Source organism: Parasteatoda tepidariorum, chromosome 1 (assembly GCF_043381705.1).
Source record: "Parasteatoda tepidariorum isolate YZ-2023 chromosome 1, CAS_Ptep_4.0, whole genome shotgun sequence".
Lineage (NCBI taxonomy): Eukaryota > Metazoa > Arthropoda > Arachnida > Araneae > Theridiidae > Parasteatoda > Parasteatoda tepidariorum.
Genome location: NC_092204.1, coordinates 3,092,204 through 3,118,265, shown reverse-complemented (window position 1 = coordinate 3,118,265; position 26,062 = coordinate 3,092,204). Strand labels below are relative to the sequence as shown.

Sequence of the window (26,062 nt, the reverse complement as noted above, 5' to 3'; positions counted from 1 at the left end):
GTCGCTCTCTATTAAAAACTACCACTTAACTTAAATAAAATTATTAAGACTCTATTTCTACAAAAAAAAAATTTGAAAAATAAAAAAAATTTTATTTCCACACAAAAAATTTTGTTCTATGATATCACCATAACAACCGATGATACAAATTCTAACTTATAGCTTTCATATATTCAAATAACACATAAATTAAAATCTAGCTTACAACTTACATATATTTAAATAGCAAATAAATAAAATTTAGTACATTTAACACCGGACAGTGGCACTGAACCTTAAAAAAAACATTAGTGTAGGGTAGACCTTGCACTTAGCTATACCTAGTATATATTTCGGATATTTTCCAAAGCGACTAAGTGATTGTCAACATTCACCGGTGGAAGTCAACAACCACACGTTTCTGTCATTCACAGTTACAAACCTATTTTGCTGATTTTAATCGACACTATAGAACTGTAAGTTTAAAAGAAAGGTGGTAGTTACCAGTGATTTCAGCCAACAGGTTTCGCAGTGCACATGCCAACAACAAACAGAAACTACAGGTTTCTTATAGGACTCCTAAATAACAAGAAATAAAATACAGTTATTATGGCCATAGGTAAAAAAAAGAACAGCCTTATTGTAAATTACGCACATAAATGTCTTATATAGTTGAAAGCAAAGCACGATCGTTTTCTTTTTAATATTCATTTTTTCTCACTATTAACTGCATCCAATTAGAAGGTAATATCAAATCAACATTTTCAAAAGAGTCAGAGAAGGGAAAAATGACAGGATTGCCATTTTTTTACTAACTGAATACCTGTCGTTTTATAGGGTGGGAATAAAAAATAAATCATCAAGAAATCAGTATTGAGCAACTCTGCAAAATGATGCCCAGTATTGATAGTCCAACACAAATGATAATTCTTCTTCCTTCATTTACCTCTCCTGGAGGCTTTTACATTATTAGATTACATTACATTATTAGGCTTTTACATTACATTATTAGGCTTTTACATTATTAGATTATATTACATTATTAGGCTCTTACATTATTAGATTAATCAAAACACGCTGTTAGATGTTCATCCCAATTTATAATCATAGTAGTAACTCAAAAGAACATCTTTTCGTTTTGAAAGGGGAATGCCATTAAAGAGATCTTGGAAATCAAATCACAATAGAATTAATTTTATTTTGTTTAATAAATTCTAAAATAGTTTGATTGTTAGTAATAATTTTATTTAAGCAGTCAAAGAAAATGGTGCCAGGTCTAGTTAGGCAAGGATTAAACCCACAAGTAATAATTGTTCCAAATTTTATATATATCTATCTATCTATATATATATAATATATCTTTTTTTATATATATCTTTCTTTTTTCTTAAATAAATGTCAATTTTCAAAAATCATTAAAATTGTATAGTTAAATACCAACCTTATTACTTATAAACTTCTTTAAATTGTCCAGTATATTACCTTGCGCACATCCATTTTCGGGCTAATCCATGGTAACTAACAAAGCAAACGCGCTTAAGTACTACAGTAAGAACGTGTTATAAAACAAAATCTCTCTGTTTACGCCTTTACCTCCATTTGAGATTGTGTAATCTGGCAATCTTATTACGAAAGTACTTTAAATCATTCTTGAAATCTTATACTAGGAATAAATTATAAATTTTAAAAAGAACGCATAAAGTTTTATTATTATTAAAATAAATTTCAAACATCACCGATGAGTGGCTCAAGGCAAACGCCCCACTTGCCCCACCTTTGGGGACTCTAGGACCCCTCATTTCTAATGACACTACTGTACATTTGCTCGCTATTGATACTTACTAAACACACTTGACATTTTATGTCAACAAGACTCGAACAAGGATTGTCTTCCTCCATTGATTGCTTTGAGTCTGTTGGACATGATGCCACTTCTAAACTGTAAATAAAATTTTTTAAAAATTAACAAACGAGAGACGAAAATGGATTTGAATAATGATGACGTCAGAAGATAACTTACTTATTGCAGGAGCTGCTGTCTGCTAGACCAGATTTTGTTTGATCTGCAATAGAAGAAGATATACGTCATTGACAGAAAAATGAAATTTCAATTAAAAAGTATCATTAAAGACAGATACTCACCGTCGCTTAAATGTTCCTGGAAAATATTTCTGGAGAATGATGAATTAAGGAATTATTTTTGCTTTTACAGTACTGTAATCATGTATAAAACAGTCAAATACTACAATTCCAAAGGAGAGTTGTGCAATGCAGCAGAAATTCCATAAGAAAATTGAAACCGATAGAAACTTTTAAAGAAGAAAATAACGAAAAATATAAAAATGACGAAAGAAGCTGACGTCGTCAGGGGTTACAGTCATCCGGAAGTCATAAGAACACAAAACCTTTTCTAACTAAAAATTGCTCTTTCTGTACCCTAAGGGTTTTATAAAAAGTCCAAGAAGAGAGAAAAAAAATAAAAAATGCAAAATCAAAATAAAATACAAAAACAAATTACACAAACTTAAAAACACCTGAATCAAGTATCGGAAAAATTTGCCATCACGGGGGACTTTTTGATGGAAATAACCCGCATTTGCATTCATTACATAAACTTTGTTTTTGTATTTTGTGTTCTTTTCTCTCCTCCTTGACTTTTTACAAAATCTTTTGGGGTACAGAGAGAGCAAATTGTAGACATTTGTCCTGCTCTCTCAATAGAAAAGACTTTGTGTTCTTATGACTTCCGGATAACTGTACCCCCTGACGACGTCAGCTTCGATTGTCATTTTTATATTTTCCTTTATTTTCATTTTTTTTTCTTCTTTAAAACTTTCTATTGGCTTACAGTATTGTAGTTACAAACAAATTAATAATTGTTTAAATTAACAAATAATAAATAATTTTACTTCTGATTTTCTCTTTACTTTATGATTTCAGTTTCAATATTCGATTATAAATGGTGAAGACTTCTTTCAGTATACCAAATTTAATTTTTTTGAACGAAATTAATTTATTTTGATCAATACTTTTCTATAAACTTTAAAATAACTATCAGTGTCTTTCCTGGGGGGCTATGGGTGGTGTGGTTTTTTATTGAATTTCAGTTTAATGTTTTGGTGTGCTTTATTGTCAAAGATCCCTAAATGTAAACATTACACATTCTCTGTATTTTATATCATAACCGTCGCTGTGCAGCCGACCCAATTTTTTGGGGTTCACGAGATTTTACGATGGAGAGGAAGACTACGAGAACCTCCCACGGTTAGCCTGACAGCAAGGGATCCGTCTACCAATGAAGATATTTCACGTCAGCACTGTGGTAGGTGCAAGCCGGATGCAAAATTCATATCGACCAGACTTCGCTGGGATTCGAACCCGGTTCATTGGAAGGTGAACGCTCTATCTCCTGAGTCATCACTGCTCTTTTGATCAATATTGTAATAATTCGTTATAAGTTGATGGAAAAATAATTGACGGAAAAATAATTGACGGATGAGGACTGTTGCATCAAAACACAAAATGTAACGCTTATATTTTGCAAATATTAAAGAGAAGTTTTTTATATCGAACGCTTCATAAAAAACATTCCAAATATATTTCACTTCCGAGACTACATCCTTCGTTGTGATATTAATATTCTTAAACATACATCTGAAGAATTTCTAAGCTCATCGTTCATTTATGTTGTGATATTAATTTTCTTAAATTTATTTAAACCTCACGACTTGCTGGGATTTATAAATTATTGAAAACTCTTATAAATGACAAAATTATGCTTAAATTTCATCACAAATGCCAATAATATAACTGATTGGAGTATTAAGCCTGTTTACACATTGCCTCGTAAGCAGCGGAGGAATACACCGGAAGTTCTTCCGCTTTTAGGAAGCAGAAACTTTTTTTTTTACGTAGAAATGTTTGCTCGGAAATTCGTTATTCATACAGCGACTAATTATTATGTTTTATTTCATTTGCGTTCCAATGAACGTAGTGGATTTTAACTGCATAGTTTTAAGTAGTTTAAGTTTTAAAAATACTTTTAAGCTTAAAATTTAAAATACGCCAGCCGAGTTCATTGCAGAACTTTTCAATGAATGAAATGGAACAACAAATCGCTTGGAAAGAAAATTCGGAGTTATAATTTTTCAGGAATAAGTAAATTCTTTTTTCTGTTTGAAAAGGAACCCTTAAATTGCACAAACAACGCTCCTTAAATAATAGAAGTCACTAAAAAGGATACTTTTCTGTTTCGGGTTTTCTTTCCGCTGATGCCAGCTGCTGAACTGTAAAAAAGTAATAAACATACGTATGGAGAAAAAAAATGAATGCATTCATATTTTAAAAATACATTAATCCTAAACTTAATCTTAAAGAGTATTGACTTAAAAGTATCAACTATTTTGAGAGTTTTTAATACACTCGGACTTCTATTTAACGAACTTCTATTTTGCGAATTTCTCTATTTAACAAATTTTTTTTCGAGGAACCCAGAACATTTAGGAAATTCCTTCGTAAAATAACTTCCAAAATTCGAAGTGAATTTTCCAGTTAACGAACTCATCTTTGAGATCTATTTTCTATATTTCCCAAAATATTTCAAAACATTTCTAACTTGTTAGCGCATTTTATGGGGGAAACGAATTTGAATTGATTTTTGAAGCCGCTTAACTTTTAGAGAAAGCGGTAAAATCCCGTTTTGTTTGCATTTCATACAGGATTTCCTACCAAAAATTAATTTACGAGAAAGCATAACAGAAATTTCTAAAGCATGGAACTATGATGTTGCAGATCGTACTATTCGTAACAGTTTTGATAAAGCTGGATTCTTAGCGCGGAGGACGAGGATGATATTTCTTTAGAGGAACTTTAAAAAATGTGGGTACAGCAGAGAGAGAACCGCGAAATTAATGATTTTCTCTCCATTGATTCTGAAGCTGCAACCACAGCAACATTAACTAAATCGGATATTTAGGGACAGTGTGAAAAATAAAAACAATACAGCAATAAATTGTGAGGAAGACGAAGACAGAAATGAAGAAATCACCAAACCTTCATGTGATAAAATCATTCGAAACAATTCGATAGTAGATAATTTACAAGATAAAAGTGCATTCATTTTAATTGTGTGTGCTGTTTACGAATTTAAAATCTGTTTTGTGTTGCTTAAGTATTTCAAAGGGTGAATTTCTATTTAACGAATTTTCCATATAAGGAACAATTTATCGGGATTCAGCGACTTCGTTAAATAGAGATTTGGCATGTACTTTATTCTACTTTCATGGAAGCATCTTTATCTTGAAGAGAATAGAAAAACATAGAAATTTTAATTGAAAAAAATTAAGATCAGTTACTAGTCGTAGCTAGGCGGTGGGGGGAGAAGCTAAAAAAAAAAATGTTCTTAGTACACGAACATTCCAACCCGCAACAGCCGAGAGAGAGAGCGGAAATTACCGCGTCGGAAAACTCCCGAAATGAATATCTCGTGAAAACGTCGTTAATTAAATCTTTCCAGAAAGTAGCCGAGAAGCTGAGGATCCCAAGTTAAGCGGTAATTTTCTCACTTTGATTTCGAGGCTAAAAGGCTGGAGTTGAGTTGCTTTCTGCGTGTTTGCTCGTTGCGACGAGGTCTCCTCTCTCTTTGAATGGCATCTTTTCCTCTCTCTCCACTCAAATAAATTCCCATAAATTACTGGTGCAAAACGGGGCAAAAGTTGCCTGCCCGGAATGGAATGCCCTTCTCTCTCTCTGATGCTCCCGTAAAGATACTCGGGGGGCAATAAATGCTGGAGTGGAAAAGGGAGGGAGGAGGGCAAGTGATATTGATGCTACGCTGATTTGTACCTTGTCACAACCGAGGATACACCAAAAAGGGGGTTACTGGGATTTTGAGAGATAGAAATTTTTGGTTCTCTTTTATTTGGGCAGCGTTTTTGAGCGCCGCCAACTTCTCTTCCAAAAAGGACAAATACAAATCTTTTTAAAATATTCGGATTATCCATTATTTTCATTGCAAAAAAAAAAAAAAAGCCTTGAAAAATGTTGATTTTATGTTAGCAAGTAAATAATAAATAAAAACTGAACTTCTATACGCATTTATAAATTATAGTGTATTTTTTTATTTTTTAATGTAATTCTTGATTAATATTTTCTTAAATTTAAATTCTATTATTTTGCGCCATTTTTTAGAATCCTTTGAATATAACAGCTTTAAGCGAAAACTGTTCTTAGTTTATTACACTTATTAACGATTTTTATGCTATATTTTCCTGTTTCTAGTCAACACTTTGGAAGCCAAAATTGAAGAGAAAAAAAATAATAATAATGTTGTTTTTTTGCTTCAATTTTAGCTTTGATTTGATGTATAAAAGTGTTGACTAGAAACAGTCAATAGTAGCATAAAAATCATTAATAATTGTAGTAAACTAAAAACAGTTTTCTCTAAAAACTGTTATATTCAAAGGACAAAACAATCGAATATTCTAAGAAATGGAGTAAAATAATATAAGTAAAAGCGCAGTTATATAAAAATAATAATAATTTAAATAATAAATAATATTTATAAATAATATAAAGTTCAATTGATTGCAAATAGCAAACAAGTAAAAAAATTAACAAAAAACATCTTAATTTTTCTTTTTATCTGCTCATTAAAGTAAAATTAAAATCAAAATTTCATAACAATGCATTGATCTTAACTCTTCACATCAAATTCAGAAAAGAAAAATCATTTGCTTAATTATTTCTAAAACAAAAAAAAACAAAAAAATACCAGAAACATTTTAGATTTAAAATAAACATTTTAAATCTTTTAAATGTTTTTTTTTTCTTGTTTTTTTTTTCTTAATATATTTCTGCTAAGAACATAAGTTAAATCTTTACTTCGAAGTAAAAATGCAGAAGTGCCCTCTCCCACGACAGAAAGTCTTCTTCAGATATCTTCGATAAAAAAAATTTTTTAATAGAGCATATTTCGTACATTTTGTCTAGTGCCTTAGAGTACATTTGTCTAGTGCCATTTGCACAGTTATCCAGTGTTATAGTACACTTTGTCTAGTTCCATCCTTGTTCCCCACAAAATCCAATTTAGTATTTAAAAAAATTCTTCCTTCCTCTTTTTTAAAAGAAAAAAAATAATTATAATTTTGTAATAAGAAACTTCATCATGCTTGTTTCGTTTTTTCGTTATGCTAAGGAAAAGAACATCTTCATTAAAATTATAAAAAGCTAATTAAATAATAATTGTTATAGAAAACTTTAAAAATTTATAAAATTTTCTTTATTCTGTAAGAAAGCCTTTTTTTCACCCTTATTTAAAAAGGAGAATGGGGCCAACTGAGTGCGAAAAAGTCGCCAAGTAAGAGTCTTGCCCTATTTAATATCGTCTGCTCGGCTTCACTTTCAGGCGAAGAAAAGAGCAATTTTTGAAAGAGAGCGAGAGAGAAAGAGCGGAGCCCCAAAAGATTCTACAGAGCGGCACAAATGTAAAACACAAATACCTTGTGTTCTTCATCGAAGTTATTTGCCCGTTTCTCTCTCTCTCTCATCATCAGTCGATTATCTCATATATTTATTGAGAATAAAAGGTATTCCGAAAATTAAAAGCTTTATTAAATTTATAATCCTTGACATATTCGAAAAGAGCATTTTTTTCTTCCTTTTTTATCTTTTTCTAATGTTCAAGTATGAAGGAACTGCATTAATACGTTAAAAATGAACTTTCAAATTTTTGCACTGTTTAAAATCTTTTGCTAAAATGTCTGTTTAAAATCTTTTGCTAAAATGTCTGTTTAAAATCTTTTGCTAAAATATGTTGATTTAAAAAGTGCCTTTATTTTATTCAACAAATTTTTCAAATTTACGAAATCGATTTAAATTGTTTTCTTAACTGATCGGTCGGGTTGCAAATTATTCTTTTATATATATAAAAAAATATATATATTCTTAAAAATTATTTTTGAAACAAACTGCAGTTTTTCTTCGATTTTTAAAGTATTACTTTTAAATTACATGGAAATGAAGCACACGAAGAATTCTTTGGGTTATGAATTATTCTATTGTAATAAAAAAGCAGCCATTTGAAAAATCAATTTCTTAAATTTTCAGAAAAATGGTATTTTTGAATAAAATAAAACACGTAATGAACTCTTTTAGCTTTAAATATTTAACTGTTTTATTTTATTTGTTTAAAATAAAGTTATAAGAGGAAATAGTTTCTCAAATTTAAAAAACTAAGTAGTGCAAATTTGGTACTATCTTATATGTTTATTCTAAATAAAAGAGAACTACCCCTTTTAAAGATCACACTTTTTTTTTAATGCATGGCTAATGTTTCTTACACTAGAGAGCACTGCAGGATTTTTACAGTTCATATTTCCGGATTATTGTATCTAGTTTATTTTTAGGCCATTTGGCTCAACGTGTTCATTATGTTGAGTGTGTTCTAACGTATGCAAGGCACATTATTTGCAATAAGAAGAAATAGCAATAAACAAATCAAAAGAAGCCAAATTAAGACATCCCAAGAAAGCGAGTTCTACCATGCCACAATTTTTAACAATATATCTATAAATTAATATTTAAATTTTTTTTTTACTTCAAACTATGAAAGTATCAAAAGGTTCTAGATAATTGTCTCAGAAAGGAAAAGGTATGTATTTAACATACAAAGAAGTTTAGGTTCTCTTTCATTTCGATTTTAAAGTAAAGCTGTATTTTAAGCAAGATTTGCATATATGCTGATACTCTTTCTGAAATTAATAGCTAAAAAATATACATCATATTCAGCATTTATAAACATTTAAATGCTTTTTTTTCTTATTCTATACAATTTGATTTATATATTTTTCAGAGCCACAGGGAAACTACAATCGGAATAAATAAGTCAAAAAATTTCCTTATATACGCAATTTTAAATCCTTTTTTCTTATATAAATTCATAAAATGTAGTGCATACGAATGATTAATAAATACAGTCCCTGGCCAAATTATTAGACGTACTACAAAATTCTAGGTAAAATCTTAATTATCAGGTTATACTATACAGCTTTATTCTTTTGACGCGGTTTGAACTTCTTTACGTTCGTCTATCAATTGGTTAAATTAGTTAGACGATAGATTATATAAATATAGAATATTTATTACATCATGTATTATATTAGTATATTATAATAATTAGAACAAATTATTCGGCGCACTATACTGTTTTAATAATTTCATGTTTTGCACAAGTTTAAAGCAATACTTTTATATTTAAACATACATGTAATGGATTTTAATTCAAGAGAGTTTTTATGTGCTTCCTATTTTTAACGTACTGCATTACAATGTTAATCAATTAATATACGAACGTAAGCAAGTGTAAACTTAGTGTAGAACGTAAAAAAGTTTCTTAATCATAATTCATAAACGTTATTGAAGTAGCTAACTCTGTATAATTTGATAAGGTACAAAAAGAAAGAGTGAAAGAGTCATATCCTAATTATTAAAGTGAAGAATCCGAATTCGTCATCACTTTCAAAAATGTGTTAACTTGATTCACTAGTCTTAGTTCGAAGCATTGTTCCAAACTTTTTGAATTAAATGTTACTGAAGGACTTGACTCTTTATATAATTTTTTTCCACGTTTGATAAGGTACAAAAATAAAAAGTATATTTATACGTAGTATCCTAATTAATAAAGGGAAGAATCCAAAGTTCGTCCCCATTTTCAAAATGTGTTAGCTAGATTCACTAGTTTCAGTTTCTTAATCATAATTCTTCTAATCATTTTCTAACCATAATACTGCTGTAGTTCGATGATAGAGAAGCGTGCTTGTTTGAAGAATTAAAATAAAAAATAAAATATAGTGAAAGCAATCCCCCCCCACCCTTCATCGTTTTCTAATGAAAGGTTAAAACTAAATGGCAGGTCATTTTGACGAAAATGCACATAGTTCAGATTTTGACAAGCAATTACCTCACAAGACTCTTTAACTGCGTATACGTCAGTCCATTCCAGCAATAAGCACGTGAGAAAAAAAAGGGGGGGGGGAGTATCGAAAGAAAGGATTTAATTAAAAGCTCCCCAGAGTGTTACATAAACTCCCCACTTGGCATCATCATGCAAAATAACACCTTTCTTCTCTCCGGGGAGAGAATAACTTCGCATTCCTCTGCAAGTCGTTAAACTTTGATACTCAAAAAATGACTCCGTTTAACAGGAATTCGGGAACGTTTTATTCTATTTTTAAACTCTCGACCAGCGAGTAAAATGATTTCGTAAAATTTAGAGTCCCCTTCTCTCTCTCTCTCTATTCTATTGCATACCTTTTTGTGCGTGTTTTTGCTTTTTTATTCTTCGACCCATGAATCGACGGTGGCGGAGAGAAACGGTTAACGAGCCGCTAAAAGGGTTGCCGGTACCCTGTAAGCTATAAGCACATTTAAATGAAAAAATGTTGTCACTTCGTATTTCATTCGGGTGCATATATCCTGATTGTAATGAAATTTTAATAACTGAAGTCCGGGATCGGGGTGTTAAAAGAAAATTAAGAAAGCCTTTTCATTTAATTATGCTTCGCTTGCTAGTTTTCTAATTAAGAATATTAATCCTTAAGTAGGGTGAAATGAAATATTTATCAAAGAAATGGGTCCTACCAAAGTAAATAAGTAAAAGGAAAGAAATACTAAAATAGATTTAAAATATGGAATTCTAACTCCGATTTCCTACTTATATGTTTTCAACTGAAATGAAGTGAAGCAAGAGAATGAAAACTATTAAAAGCATGTATAGAGATACACACAAGCAAAATAAAAGTTGTGATCGCCTTATCACTGGTCAAATGCTTTTTCTTCCTGGAATTGACTCCGTTAAACGACGCAACATTTCAAATCATGGGTTGCAAAAACTATTTCGATTGACGTGTTTGTCGTAGGATTGATTTACAAATTTTGCTTATGTACGTGTTTCAAGACGTCACAAAATACTTTTCCATCTTCAGCATTTATATTTATATTGAAATCACCGTCAAGGCAGTCATTATACGTTAATAATAAAAAGAATATAAAAATACTTTAAGTTATTATTATGTAATTATACATTAAAAATGCCTGCTAGTGAAAAGAAAAAGAAAAACAGGCAGCGGTCGCCATAGCAACGCATGCAATGACGACGCATGCGCACTGTTTACTATGACTCTTGAACACAGTTGAAAAGTGTGTGGATGCCATCAAATCCTAACCAAGACCTATTTTGTTAATGGGTAATAAATAAAACTATAATTTTGAAACTACTTTCTGTATCGATATTAGACTTGTTTTCAAAAGCGTGGTTCTGAATTATTTTGAACTATTTTTTTTCCTCCAGCAACTTAATACAGTACAAAACATTTAACAATTGTAATACGCACGCATGATCATACGTATCACTCGTTGGAGTTTGAAAGTAAGAAAAAACAGTTGCAGAATAAACAACAACAACAAAAAATTGGGTTAATAGGGGTCCCTTCTTACAGATATACACACCTTGCAGCGTGATTTCATACTTGAAATAAGGTGTTGCAAATGGCCTGAATTGTCCTGTGGCCATTTCATTCCGTCAGACTCCAACAAGTGTTACGCATGCATGCGTATTACACTTATTGAATGGTTATTTGTTTTGCATTGTATCAATGTGTATCATATTTCATTAAAATCGGGCCAGTAGTTCTAGAGACAATCGACTCAGTCTACAAATTCTCTTTAATATCTTACATCAGTGCATTAGGTGATTTAGGAGGATGGTATAGTGAAAATAGTGGTGGCATACCTGTTAATTCTAGCATGAGCATAGATTGATGCGCTGTATTCTCTTCTTGGAGATCTTCTTTCTAATATAAAATCAAAAAAATTATTTTTTGATCTTTAATTACAGTTCTTTTTATTTATATATATATATATATATATANATATATAAACACTAAAAGAGTTACCTTAATACCATACCTGTGACGAAAAAGAAAAGGAAAAAAAATCATTTATTTCCCAACTACTATATTTAGAATAATACACGGGTTAAATAATTTAAGGAAAAATCATATAGATGACCATAACTCAAAAAGTCGTTCTTGGAATTTAATGAAGCTTACTACTTATGTAAAAAATAAGTATTATTTTAAAGCCGACGTTGAACAGCTGACCCAATTTTTGGGTTTACGACTACTAATGTTCAATTCCGTAGCCTTGTCATTTTGAACCCAATCCAGAAGACGGTTAGTCTGGTGGCAAGGGGACTCAAACCCATGATCCGTCTACCACTGAGGATATTTCACGTCAGCTTAATTCTTTAAAAAAATTTCGTTTAATAAGTTTAACTTAGACTAGTTAACTTAATTTAAAAGAAAAAAAACTGCGTATTTTTTTAAAAGATAATATTAAAATAATATGAACAATAATTTAAAACAGAAGTTTTTTTTTCAATAGTTGTTGACAGCAACATTACTGAAAAGCTTAAAAAAAATAAATTTTTATTTTATAATAAATAATTCAAAGCAGGGACCATGATTTTCACAGAAAACTTCTTACCAGTCCCTACTTCCCCCCTATCAGTGTTATCAAAGTTGCATTGAACAATGATAATTTATATGAATGAAAAAAGTTTAGATCAATAGTTTTGGACAAAATTTTGGAAATAATAGACTTAATTGCAGAAAACCTTTCATAACAATTGAATTACAAGCAAATCCCACTGTAAATGTGTGGTACTTTTTAACATTTTTAAAGCAAGAATATTTCGTTTAAGAAAAAAATTACCTTTGGACTAACAAGAGGGCCAATTTTTTGGAGTTTCCAAGAATCTTCCATACACAATCTCTTTGATCTAGGACCTAATGATAGAATTCTCAGGTTAGTTTTTTATGAGCTAATTGTGGACAGAATCAATATTTCAAGTTATGGATAAACAGTCCCACCTCTATTTTACGAAGTTGCTAAATCCCAATAAAAAATTCGTTGTGTGGAAAATTCGTTAAATAGAAAATTACCATTTGAAATATTTAAGCAACACAAAACAGGTTTTAAATTAATAAACACTAGACATAATTAAAATAGCTCTTGATTCACCTTTATCTTGCAAACTAGTATCTACTATCGAATTGCTTCGAATGATTTTAACATTTTATCATATGAAGATTTGAGGATTTCTTCATCATTTCCGTTTTCAACTTCTCACAATTCATAATGAATTGTTTTTATTTTTCCAACTTTCCAAAATTTTCGATTCAGTTAATGTTTCTGTGGTTGCAACTTCAGAATCAGTAAAAAGAAAGTTATTAATCAGTACATCAATGTTAATTTCTTGACTCTTTCTTAGCAGTACCTACATTTTTTAAAAGTTCTTCTGGCTAAGAATCCAGCTTTAACAAAACTGTTGCGAATAGTACGATCTGCAACATCATAGTTCCATGCTTTAGAAATTTTTGTTATGCTTTCTCGCAAATTAATTTTTGGTAGGAAATCCTGTATGAAATGAAAAACAAAACGGGATTTTACGGGGTCTCTAAAAGTTAAGCGGCTTCGAAAATCAATTCAAATTCGTTTCCCCCATAAAATGCGCTAACAAGTTTGAAATGTTCTGAAATATTCGAAATAAAGAAAGTGAATCTCAAAGAAAAGTTCGTTAAATAGAAAATTCCCTTCGCTATTTGGAAGTTATTTTACGAAGAAATTTCCAATATGTTCTTGGTTACTCGAAAAAAAATCATCATGTAGATGATGGAATTGTGATGTTTAGCTGAATTATAAGTATTTATACAGAATAAATAAAAAGTATAAAAAATATAACTTTTCGTTATCCGTGGTGCACAATAGTTTATTTATTTATTTGTTTTGTTGGGCGACATTTTTTAATCTTTTAAATAAAAAAGTTTTTTTACTAGTTGGTGTACTAATGGATTAATAAGTTTCTGTTTAAGGACGGTTCTGAAAGTACATAATAGACTCACTGGAATTGGATACTTGCAAGTAGAGGAGAAGAATACCGCAGAAATCATTATGATTATGTCTAATCATTTGGTTGTGCATGGTGTGTTAACGATACAGATATTTAAGCTCGATTTATTATCACACTGAATTAATTTCAGTTGTATATTTGATTGGATACCTGCAAGCGACGTCACGCGAGACACGATGGCTCAGGGAATAGAGCGTTCGCCATACAATGAGGTGAACCGGGTTCGAATTCAGGCGATGGCTGGTCAATAGGAATTCGCATCTGACTTGCACTGACCACAGTTCTGACGTGAAATATCTTCAGTGATAGACGGATCATGGGTTAGAATCTCTTTGCCGTCAGACAAACCGTGGGAGGTTTCCGTGTTCTTCCTCTCCATGAAACGCAAATGCGAATTAGTTCCATCAAGAAAACCTCCAGGAAGGCAAATTTCTCCTACTACTTGATCCTTGTCTTCTGGATTGGGTTCAAAATGACAAGGCTTCCGGGTTGAACATTAGAAGTTGTAAACCTAAAAATTGGTTCCACTGTCCAATGGCGGTTATAAATATAAAATAAAAAAGCGACGTCACGCGTGCGTGTCGAACCTGATTGGGTGCTTAGTCACGGCGTACACCAATACCGCGATTTACCCATGCGTGACGTTGTTTGCAGGCATCTAATTTAAACCTTAGTCGCCATCTTGGGAGTCTAGCACTTTAACTACTGAGCTATCATTGATGAAGATGCAAATATTTTAATTATTCTTTAACGACAGGTGTTTTCATTATGTTGCATAAGGCGATATAAATTCCTACGTTAAAAGAAAGGTTTGTTTAATTTACTTTCATTACTCATAAGGATATCGGAATCTCGTATGATTTAAGATGTTTGTTGAGATTTTTCATTGTATTTCCGAATTTTAAGACTTTATTTCAAAGGGAAAAAAATATATGTAAGCAGGCAGGAAATTGCTGGTTTATTTTACTATATTAATTTTTTTTGTAACCGTCCTTGAACCCGGTTTAGCGACTACTCATGTTGAATACTTGTAATTTCGAACCCATTCCAGAAGACAAGGGAACTCCTGGATCAAGTATTGGGAGAAATTTGTCTTCGTGGTGGAATTTTTGATGGAACTAACCCGCATTTGTGTTACCTTGGGAGAAAAACCACGAAAACCTCCCATAGTTAACTCGACGGCAAGAGGACTCTAACCCATGATCCATCTACCACTGAGTATACTTTAAATGAGCACTGTGGTCGGTGGAAGTTGGTTGCGAATTCGTATCGACCAGCCATCGCTGGGATTCGGACCCGGTTCACCTCATTGGAAGGTAGACGCTCTATCCCCTGAGCCATCTCAGCTCTATGATATTAATTGACTAAAGTGCCTTAGTTTTTAATGGGTTAAAGAATTCATTCTTACCTGCCAGCCTATTTATTCTGTTCGCTCTCACTCGAAGATAAGTCTGAAATTAGAGGAATCAATTGATCTATAATAAATGTTTTCTTTTTTTTTTTTTAATATAAAAACAAACAGATATTGACATATTTATTCACAATTATTAACCACATATTCTTATTGCTATACATTTTAAAAAAAGTTCTAAAAATTATCTGCTAATCTAAGAAAGTGTCGCATTTATTTCCCACCATGTCCGTCAAAATTATTAATGAAAATATGAACCTAAAATTCAAAGAGACATTACCTCTTTTCGAAATTCTGGGCATCTCCTCTCAACATCATGATAAGACTGGTACCGAGATGAGGTCATCTGAAAAACAAAATCGGCACTTGTTATCCTAGTACTTATCGGCACTTCAGTGGTACTATCTAAATCTTTGTTGAACTCAGTACCCAAGTTAAAAATTCCTGACGGTCTCATCAAAAATATTTTGATGGTTTATGTTGGTTTCTGTGCGATTCTTGATGGTCCAACATCATTTGATGGTCATCATCCTCCAACATTTTTCCATTATGTGTTCATGGTTTTTGATATGACCACAAACTTCTGTCATTCCAGGATAAAAGTTTATGATGGTTAATCATCAAGAAAAGCTTGATTCTCATGGATAAATAATCCATGATGGTTCCATCTATAATTCCATGATGGTTAAATGGGAATTCTTGTTGGTTTTCAAGAATATTACCATCATAAATCAGCTCGAATTCCTACATTGGAATAATGGTTGTGCATGATCGTTCAAACATTTGATTTAACATACTAAGATGGAAAATCGCGACGATCCATAATGGTTAAATAATGCATTTTTATGATGGTTAAATAATAATTCTTGTTCATTCAGCAGGAAAATACCATCAAAACAATTTTTTATTTAGGTTGGCCCATCATAAATCTGTCCAAATTTCTACATTGGGATGATGGTTATTCATGATAGTTCCAACATTTGATTTCTTAGACACTACGAGGGAAATTCGTGATGGTTCAACATGGACATGCCATCAAAACAAGTTGTCATTTGTATGTTGAACAATCATAAATCAGTCCGAATTCCTTCATTGGGAAGATGGTTATTCCTGTTGGTTACCATCAGAAAATATAATGATTCATGACGGAATTATTGATGTTTACCATCAAGATTATGTTGTTCCATCAATGGAAAACCATCAGAAATTTTGACTTGGGTATAAGATCAATAGAACGGTGTGCTCATAACTTGGAATTTACAGTCAAAATGCTAATATTAAAGATACAAAAAACTATTGGCGAGTTAAAAACTACTGAGGTGAAAGATGTCATGGCTGTCTCTAGCTCTAACGAAGAGAAGCAGCTCGAGGTGGCAAAAAGTAGTTGAAAGTTATTTGCAGGAATATTTAGCCTCAATCGATGTTCATAAGTTTTGCTGGTGCAACGTTTTGTGCACGAACTGACCTCTTAATTATAACTAATGAATGTTCGATGGTATTCCAGTTTTCGTCCTCATTTCAGAAGAGAAAAAAATCCCTGACTTTTCTTGGTGTATCGGGTAAATTCCAAACCATATATTTTATCTATTCCATGCAATTTTTCACCAGAAAAATTTATTTTTATTTTATCTGTAATGTCAAATATTAGATTTTGCGAGCAAAAAAAAAAAAACAAAATACATAATAGAATGATAATGGAAACATGAAAAAGTTTCAGTAAAAAAGTGGGATTTTAAAAAATAATTGTAATAGATGTTAAAATTATTTAACTCGAACCTCGATAACTATTTACTGTTACTGACAATTACTGTTACTGTTACGGACTGATTATTTTCCAGGTATAATATAGGAACTTTCCAGTAGTTTTGTAAAAAATTGCTAACTTTTCCTGCTTTTTAGAGTTAAGTTAAGCCTCCATTCCTTAAATGGATTCAATTTTTTATAAAAACAATCCACAACATTGAACTTACTTACAAAAAGAAAAAAATTAACTTATTGAAGAAAATTTAAATCCAAATTTTTAAACAATTGATTTTCTTACCAATTCTTCGTCTCCGTTCAACCATTCTTTTCTTCTGTAAAAAAGAAAGCCTTTGTGAGTGAGAATATTATGGAATTCAAAAAATAAGTAAATAAATAAGCAAATTATATATAAGCTCATGTTAAGAGCCTGAGTTCGCTTGGGCACAAGTTATTCTTTATTGCATTTTACAATCTTTGATCCAAAATATTTAAATAGGCCACTAAAATCGTGCTTGAAATCTCGTGCTGAGGTATTGTGTTTGGATGTTTGTAAAAAAAAGATTTAAAAAAAAGAAATAAATAAGAAATTGAAATAAAAAACGAAATATAAATGAAAATAACCAGTGCTGTTGGAATAAAGAAACATGGCCATTGAATATGGAATCGGTGCCGTGTGGCAAACTGCGAGTGATTTTCATGGCTTTCCCCTGCGTGTAACCAAAATGTGTTGCAGTGCACTCAAATATTTCGTAACAAATGTAAACAGATCCTAGCCTTTAAAAGAAGTGTTAATTCTTTTAAATTCTATTTTAGAAACATTTAAATTTATAGAAAGGACAAAAAAAAAATGGGTGTTTAAACACCTAAAATCCTCAACGTGGATAAACTGTATATTGACTGAGTTTCACAGGAAATGTTATACTTATAAGTGTTATACATGTTGGGCGTATCCATTTTAGGCTAATCTTTGATAACGAACAAATCAAACTCGCTTCAGTACTACTGTCAGAACAAGCTATAAAACAATATCCCTCTATTACTTCAATTTGAGCTTCTGTTTTCACATTTTGTAATCTGACAATCTTATTACGAAAATATTTTGAATCATTCTTGAAAGTTTCCGCACATAACTTCATTTGAATTCTCTACTCGCTTTATGTTTTGTTCTGTTTTTTCTTTGCATTTTCTTTTCTTTTTTTACGTCGCATTTATTACTTAATGTGTTCTATTTTGTTTAAAGCAATTTGTTTTTTTTTTTAGTGCTTCTCACACTATTGTATATTTTGCTTTGGCTACATTGATACAATAACAGAAAGCACTCCTTTTTGCTGATATACTCGTGTGAGCTGATGAAGTGATTATATCTTTTCTTTAGGGGGGTGATTATATAGGAAGTGATTATATCTTTTCTTTTATCTTTTCTTTTTTTTCTTATAATTTTTTTAAATAAGTTTCTTCTCTTTTTTCATTATTCTGTTACTTTTTCCNAAAAAAAAAAAAAAAAAAAAAAAAAAAAAAAAAAAAAAAAAAAAAAAAAAAACAGAATATGAAATGTTATATATAACGTTTGATTACATTCAAGCCGTTGAACCCAAATTTGATGTAATTAAATAATTAATAGGAAGCAATTAGATATTCTAAAAAGTTATTTTAAATATAAAGTTTAATTTGAAATTGGCTTAAAGGAAATTGTAACACTCTATTTTTAATTGTGAAAACAGTCACATAAGGTGCATACTAAATATTATTCTCATAAATAATTTTTCCATTCATAGCTTCCTCCTTTAGAATGAGAAATTACTCACGTGACGAGATCGTTCAGTTTGTCCAACTCCATTAGATAGTGGTCACTTAAGTCTTGTAAAGGAATGGTACGTCCACATATCGGACATATGGGAGGTTGACTTGAATCACAATTCCACCTTGGAATCACTGAAATAATTAAATTATATTTTATTTCTAAAGGCGGAGAAAAAAATGAATTAAATATCATAGCTGCCAGTATGGATAGGAAAAAATCCAGTAGATTTCATGAAATAATATAAATTTCATGATAATTCTTGCATAATATACTATACGCATTGGGAAGTTTAGGGATTTTTACAGTCATCAAAATAGAAAAACTGCAATAATTTCAAGTCTTGATTGACATTAAACATACTTGAAATGTTATGTATTACGTTTACTCATTATTTCGCTTATTAATAGGCATTTAATTCATCCAAGATAGTTAAATGATTTTTTTAATTAACTTAAAAAAGATAGTTCTAAATAAAAATAAACGAAACATTTTTGAACAAAAAGAGTTTTAAACTGATTTCAATAAATGAGGTAGGCTTCATTATGTATTAGTAATACTTATTTAAATAATCAAGCAATAATCAGTATAAAAGTTTTATTTCAATTGGGATTTTTTTAGAAAACTTACTCAATTTNGCAATTCATTAGATATTGCAATGAATTGAATAGAACGCCAAAATGATGTTGATCCAGTTCAGTTGATTTATTTAAAAGAATAAGGGATATGGCTGCTCAAAAAAGAGCATCTTCTTTGAAACAAAAGTCTTTGCTGGATTTCTTTTGTAATGAAAATAAAGAAAAATGTGGTTAAATCAGTAATTGACAAAAAAAATTTAAAAAGCTGAAATATGATTAAAAATATTCAAAATGAAATAAAAAGTTTAAAAAAAAATAAATAAAAATATTTAAAATTTGAAATTTTCTTTTTAAACAGAGCTATTTTAGATAGTACTGCCTGTCCTAAACCTGGAAAAAGTGTGAAGGCAAGTTAATGCATAAATAATGATCATTTAAACTAGATTTTAAACAACCTTCCAATTATCCGAACTTTTCATTATCCGAACGACGTTCGGTCCCGAGCAGTTCGGATAATCGGCGCTCTACTATATATAGATAATTTTACTTATCTAATTTAAATCGTTGGTAACTTGATTTAAAAATAAATTGAATTTATAGATGCTAAAGAGATAATTTAGCAATAACGCGAAAATTCAGTTCTTGATGCTACTTTAGTGAAGCGGCTCCCAACCTTTATACTCAAATACCCTCATGGCTCAGGGGATTCCAATGGGGTACCCTGAGATCGAATCTCAGTGATGGCTGGGCGATACGAATCCCCACCCGACTTGCACCAACCACAGTGCTGACGTGAAATATCCTCCGTGGTAGATGCATCATGGGTTTGAGTCCCCTTGCCGTCAGACTAACCCTGGGTGGTTTTCTTCTGCATCTAACACAAATGCGGGTTAGTTCCATCAAAAAGTCCCCCCCCCCGAAATGATATTTCTCCCAATACTTGATCTAGGAGTACCCTTGTCTTCTGAATCAGGTTTACAATTACAAGGCTACGGAGTTCAACATTAGTGGTCGTAAACCACTAATCTGTTCAATGACGGTTATTAAAAAAACAGAAGAAAAAAAATTTAACTACGTTGTAATAGAAATTTTTAATTTGCGAAAGTCCGCCAACCAATGGTCCAGAAATAATCTGAATTCTAAGAATGTTCGCGGGAAAAAAAATTCCAGGTCCTGTTTTTAAATCTTGAAGTGATACGAAAATCTCGGAATTCCGAGGTATACCCGAAATACCATCACCTTTAATAATAGTTGTAAATTATCTTCATCATAAAATGTTTCATAATAATGTGAAGTAATGTTACTCTAACAAAAATAAAGGACTGATTCCGCTGACAGGGGTACCCAGATAGCAAAATAAGGTTTATGTTCACTCAGCAAAAACCTTTTAATGTCAACCAAAAAAGGTTTGTTATTCGGTTTACGCAAAAAACCTTCTAACCTTAAAACAATATCTGTGATAATCTGCTCTATGTTACTCACATTACCCTCATCCAAAACCTTGGAAAAACAACCTTCTATTATAGAAAAACCTTAAATCGAGGTGGACTTAGGATTTTCAAGCGTGAAAAAATCAGTTAATAAAGCTAGTCTGAAGGTGAAAATAATCTTTAAATCCAGGTAATTATAAGGTTTCTTATCGCAAAGTCTTGTACGCTGATCTTAAAAATCCACCTTGTCATGAAATTTTACTCGACAATGCAATTTGATCCCATCGCTAGTGTGACCTAAATGTCCATTTTACATAAATGACAATATTTTTTAAAAAAGCTTTAAAAATGATTTTTAATCCTTTTAGGATTGAAAGGTTTGAAACTGCACTATTTTTGCTTTATTGAAAAAAGGTTTTCAGTTCAAACATTTTTGTGATAATAAAAAGAAAATTCCGACGCTAGGCTGCCGTACGGTTGTATGCTTTCTGGGATATTAACGATTCCAATATTTATTCAATATCCGCATATATCGAGTAAAACAAATATCATTTAAAAAAAAAAAAAACGTTTCGCTTTTTATTGCATAGATACTTTGTACGTCATTCGATTTGCATACAATCGTTCGATTGCGTTACTATCATAAAACGTTTTTGCAACCTGACCTAACCGTTTAAAATCCATACATTTTGAAGCATTTTTTTTTAAAAATATAACTTCCAGTACGTAGGCGTTTCGATTATCTGCAAGCAATGGAGGGTCTCCTATCGTTTACTCGGTCGACATTCGTAAAATAAAGGAAAAATAGGGAGAAAATAAATACGGGAGTATCTATGACATTATCAATTACTTGTGGGGAAGAAGAATCAATTACTGGAGAGGAGAGGGGGATAAAAGTTCCTCTTGTTCAACAATCTCTCTACCTTATTTATTTATTATATTGTTACAGTAGAGATGATTGAGGAATTTGAGAAGCTGTTCGGACAATAAGATTATGACCACATGCGAAGGGAGTTATGATATTGGGTGCATCCACCTTTTCCGGTCTGGTTTAAAGTGTTTCAGACTTATATGTATTGTTCTGTTATAACGACGATTCGCAGTAGCAGATTGAATTAATTGTTTCAGTGAGCATTTCAGAAAACAAGTAAAAAAAATTAAAGTCAATTCTTACTTAGGTCAACAAAGGAAAATTTTATTTTAGATACTTTTCATTAAATAATTAAAAAAATTTCTCCCATATGAAACTAAAATCAATTATTTAAATTAAATGAATGAATTAATGTTTCAAAAAAACTGTATTGATATCAGGTGTCATCCAAGTTTAAAAAAATCGTATTTGAACTTGATCGGATGCATAAAAATTATTTTATTAACGATTGAAAATTTGTACAAGATAGAGGGAGAGAATGAACTAATAGCAGGAATTGAAAAAGACCAACAGATAAAGGCCTGGTTTCTTAGGACAGGACGCCGTCAGCTGGAAATCAGCGCTAACCTCTGATTNTTTTTCCGGTTTTCCGAATCGCTACAAAAAGCCGTCTTTTTTTATTGTTAAACCCAACTAAAAAAAAAAAATTTGGAAATAATCTTAAAACGAAGTAATACACAAATGATTATTTCCAAAATGATGGTAAGATAAACATCTTTCAAAGTAGAAAGAAAAATACTAAAATCTTATGAGGAAAAAAAAAAATTTTTGTTTTGAAAATAGCGGGGAAATGTATGGAATTTCATTCCGGTTTTTTGGTTTTCCGGTTTTCTGATTTCCGGATAACGGGTTCTGTACTGTAGTATTTTCTGACGTCATTAATAACACTGAGTGTTGATTTCAATTGTAGGCTGCCCAGAAAGGAAACAAGGGGGATATTGTTGGTATATGATCAACAGAAGAAATATTCTTTTNGATAAGGCGCTAGTTCTAAGAAACCAGGCCTTGAGCTAACAAACCAGTATTTTGTTGTCGTCAGAGGGACGTTGACGTCCCGCTGACGCCCAGATAAGGCGCTTGTCCTAAGAAACCAGACCTTAAGTAGTATTTTCTGACGTCATTAATAACACTGAGTGTTGATTTCAATAGTAGGCTGCCCAGAAAGGAAACAAGGGGGATATTGTTGGTATATGATCAACAGAAGAAATATTCTTTTGTGGCAGATTTCTTAGGAATAATAGAAGAATATCCCTTTTTTACGCGGAAAAAGATACCTTGACAATTGGTCACCCATGCTTTTGCTTTATAAACATAAGGGGCTGTGGTGGCTCACGGGATAGAGTCTTCCCATGAAGTAAACCGTGTTCGAATCTTAGCGATGGCTGATTGATACAAATCTGGCTTCCACTTACCACAGTGCTGATGTAAAATGTCCTCAGTGGTAAACGGATCATGGGTTAAGGAGTCCCCTTGCTGTCAGGCTAACCGAGAGAGGTTCTCGCGGTTCACCTTTCCATGTAACTTAAACGGGGGTTAGCTCCATCCAAAAGTCCTCCACGGAGGCAAACTTTCTCCCAATAATTGATCCAGGAGTTCCCTTGTCTTCTGGATTGGGCTCAAAATGTCAAGGCTACGGAAGTGAACATGAGTTGTCGCAAAGCCACAAAAAAAATTGGACCGACTGTTCAACGACGGTTATAAAATAAATATGCTACTTAATTTGTGTTGACAATATTTTAAGTTACGAAATCAGACTCAAAAACTTACTTTCTCTGGGAAACTGATTTAACACAGTATAACACTAGTTTAAGTTTTAGTGTAACCCTGATTTAAGTTTTAGCGAAACACGGTATAACACTGATTTAAGTTTTAGTATAACACTGGTTTAAGTTTTAGTGTAACTCTGATTTAAGTTTTAGCGAAATACTGTATAACACTGATTTAAGTTTAGTATAACACTGGCTTAAGTTTTAGTGTAACCCTGATTTAAGTTTTAGTGAAACACTGTATAACACTGATTTAAGTTTTAGTGTAACACTGATTTCAGCTTTAGTGTAACATTGTATAACACTGATATAAGTTTTAGTTGTCTAGTGTTTAATAAAATAAATAAAACCAAAACTAAATTCACAGCACAATTTTTTTGCCGTACTGCATTAAAAAAAAAATACTAAAGCATTCGACAGTCATGTGTTCCTCTTCCTTTCAAACTAAACTATTCAATACTTTGGCGGAGGTTAAAACTCAAAATAAAATATAAAAAATAAATAAATAAAGTAAAAAAACTGAAACCGGAGAGAGGGAGAGACTTAAGATGGAGAATGCAGAAGAGATAACTGGGAGAAATAAAGATCAATGAAAAAAAGAATACTGTAGTTGGCATCTTGGAACTCCCAAGAACTAATAACTGATGAAGAACTCGTGACTGTCAGAGGCTCTAAAGATAAATGCTCCCCCCCCCCATCCAAGCATTCGAAAAGGGGAGGGGGGTCGAGAGAAATGATCACAAGTGTAGAAACCTTTTATTGCATTTGATAAGGTCGTCCTTTAAAAGATGAGCTCCAATAGAAGTGGATTTATTATTAAAGTGGGCGTGGCCGTTTTTAGAGTTTGTATTATACATTTATTAAAATACTTGTGAGCAGAGAGCGGAACTTTTTTATGGGTGTCATTTAACCTCTTCTCCTTGTTTCCTTTACTTATTGCAATTCCGCTTTCGCCCAGCAATTTATGTATTTGGTTTTTGTACCGCTTTTCGGGTTACTTTATTGAAAGTTCTACTCCCGAGACGGTACTCCGTCCCCGATTTTATTATTTTTTTTTGAGGATTTATCTTGTATCATCGCTAGTAAGAATTAACCCTTTCCATAGCGATCGAGGAATTAATAACTATTTTTGTTTAATGGAATAACAATTTGAATTCCACCAAAGTTTGATTATTTATTTTATTTTATTTTTGTGCGTCAATGGCGACTCCCTTCAAAGATGAACAAAAGAAAAAGAAAAAGAAAAAAAAAACTTTTTTTTTTAAACCAAGGGGGAAAAAAAGCGATCGAAATCTAATCTAAAATTAATGAAACTTAATGAATGAATTAATATTTGAAAAAACTGCATTAGTAGTCATCCACTACAAGCTGAACTTGAGTGAATGAATAAAAAGTAGTTTATGAACGATTGAACAAGATATATAAATATATATATATAGGAAGAGTGTGAACTAATAAACTTCTTTTTTTGCTCAAGTAGAGCTATAAGTCAGAAAGGATCACTGATGCTGTTTTTAAAATGTGTGAGAGACTGAATCGCTGATACTAGCAAAATTTAAAATAACGACTTACGCTTAAGCCATCAGAATACTCCATTCAATTTTTCACTCATTCCTATTTAATGAATGAATTAATATTTGAAAAAACTGCATTAGTAGTCATCCACTAGTAGTCATCCACTACAAGCTGAGCTTGAGTGAATGAATAAAAAGTAGTTTATGAACGATTGAACAAGATATATAAATATATATATATAGGAAGAGTGTGAACTAATAAACTTCTTTTTTTGCTCAAGTAGAGCTATAAGTCAGAAAGGATCACTGTTGCTATTTTTAAAATGTGTGAGAGACTGAATCGCTTATAGTAGTAAAATTTAAAATAACGACTTACGCTTAAGCCATCAGAATATTCCATTCAGTTTTTCACTCATTCCTATTTAATGAATGAATTAATATTTGAAAAAATTGTACTAACATCGAGTGTCCTCCGCTACAAATTTTTTAAAAGATGTGTTAGTGGACGAATAAAAAGTATTTTTATGAACGATTGAACATTTGAACAAGATATAGTAAGAATAAGAATTGGAAGAAAAAGAATCTAAGTATCAAAATGCGAACAATTTCTTAACGAATTGCTTTGTCACTGCTTAATCCTGAGTATTCTTGACATAATTTGTGTGCATTTTGATAATTAGAAGGGGGAAGAAAAAAAGTTTTGTTTCTTTCGGCATTTGAAAACTCATTTTCCCTCCACTTTAAATAAATATCTATGAAGATGAAATCTTATTTAAAATATCTATGAATGAAGATGAAAGAGAATTTACCATGGGAAGCTTCTCCCGCGATCTTCTTAAGAAGACGCCGTACCACGGAAGAAGCTTTTCGTTGCTAATTCTCTTCCACCTCCATCAGTGGAGTAGTTTTGGGGAGGGTTTAGGGGATGAAATCCCCTCAGAAG

At 31.5% G+C, this 26,062-nt stretch overlaps 1 protein-coding gene across 2 annotated transcripts in view; it reads right to left on the bottom strand.

Moving 5' to 3' along the window:
• Positions 1–483: 483 nt before the first annotated feature.
• The window catches only part of LOC107451065 (E3 ubiquitin-protein ligase RNF220), a gene marked incomplete at its 3' end in the record, with an annotated part of 62,425 nt that continues 36,846 nt past the window's right edge, over positions 484–26,062 (bottom strand). Inside the window, 11 exon segments of one of the 2 annotated variants that reach the window (XM_043052718.2) lie at positions 484–558; positions 1,822–1,918; positions 2,000–2,042; positions 2,122–2,150; positions 4,223–4,265; positions 11,768–11,828; positions 12,751–12,824; positions 15,357–15,399; positions 15,640–15,705; positions 17,401–17,434; positions 18,908–19,034. In XM_043052718.2, the coding sequence (XP_042908652.1) occupies positions 484–558; positions 1,822–1,918; positions 2,000–2,042; positions 2,122–2,150; positions 4,223–4,265; positions 11,768–11,828; positions 12,751–12,824; positions 15,357–15,399; positions 15,640–15,705; positions 17,401–17,434; positions 18,908–19,034 (692 nt within the window). 2 annotated transcript variants of the gene reach the window in all.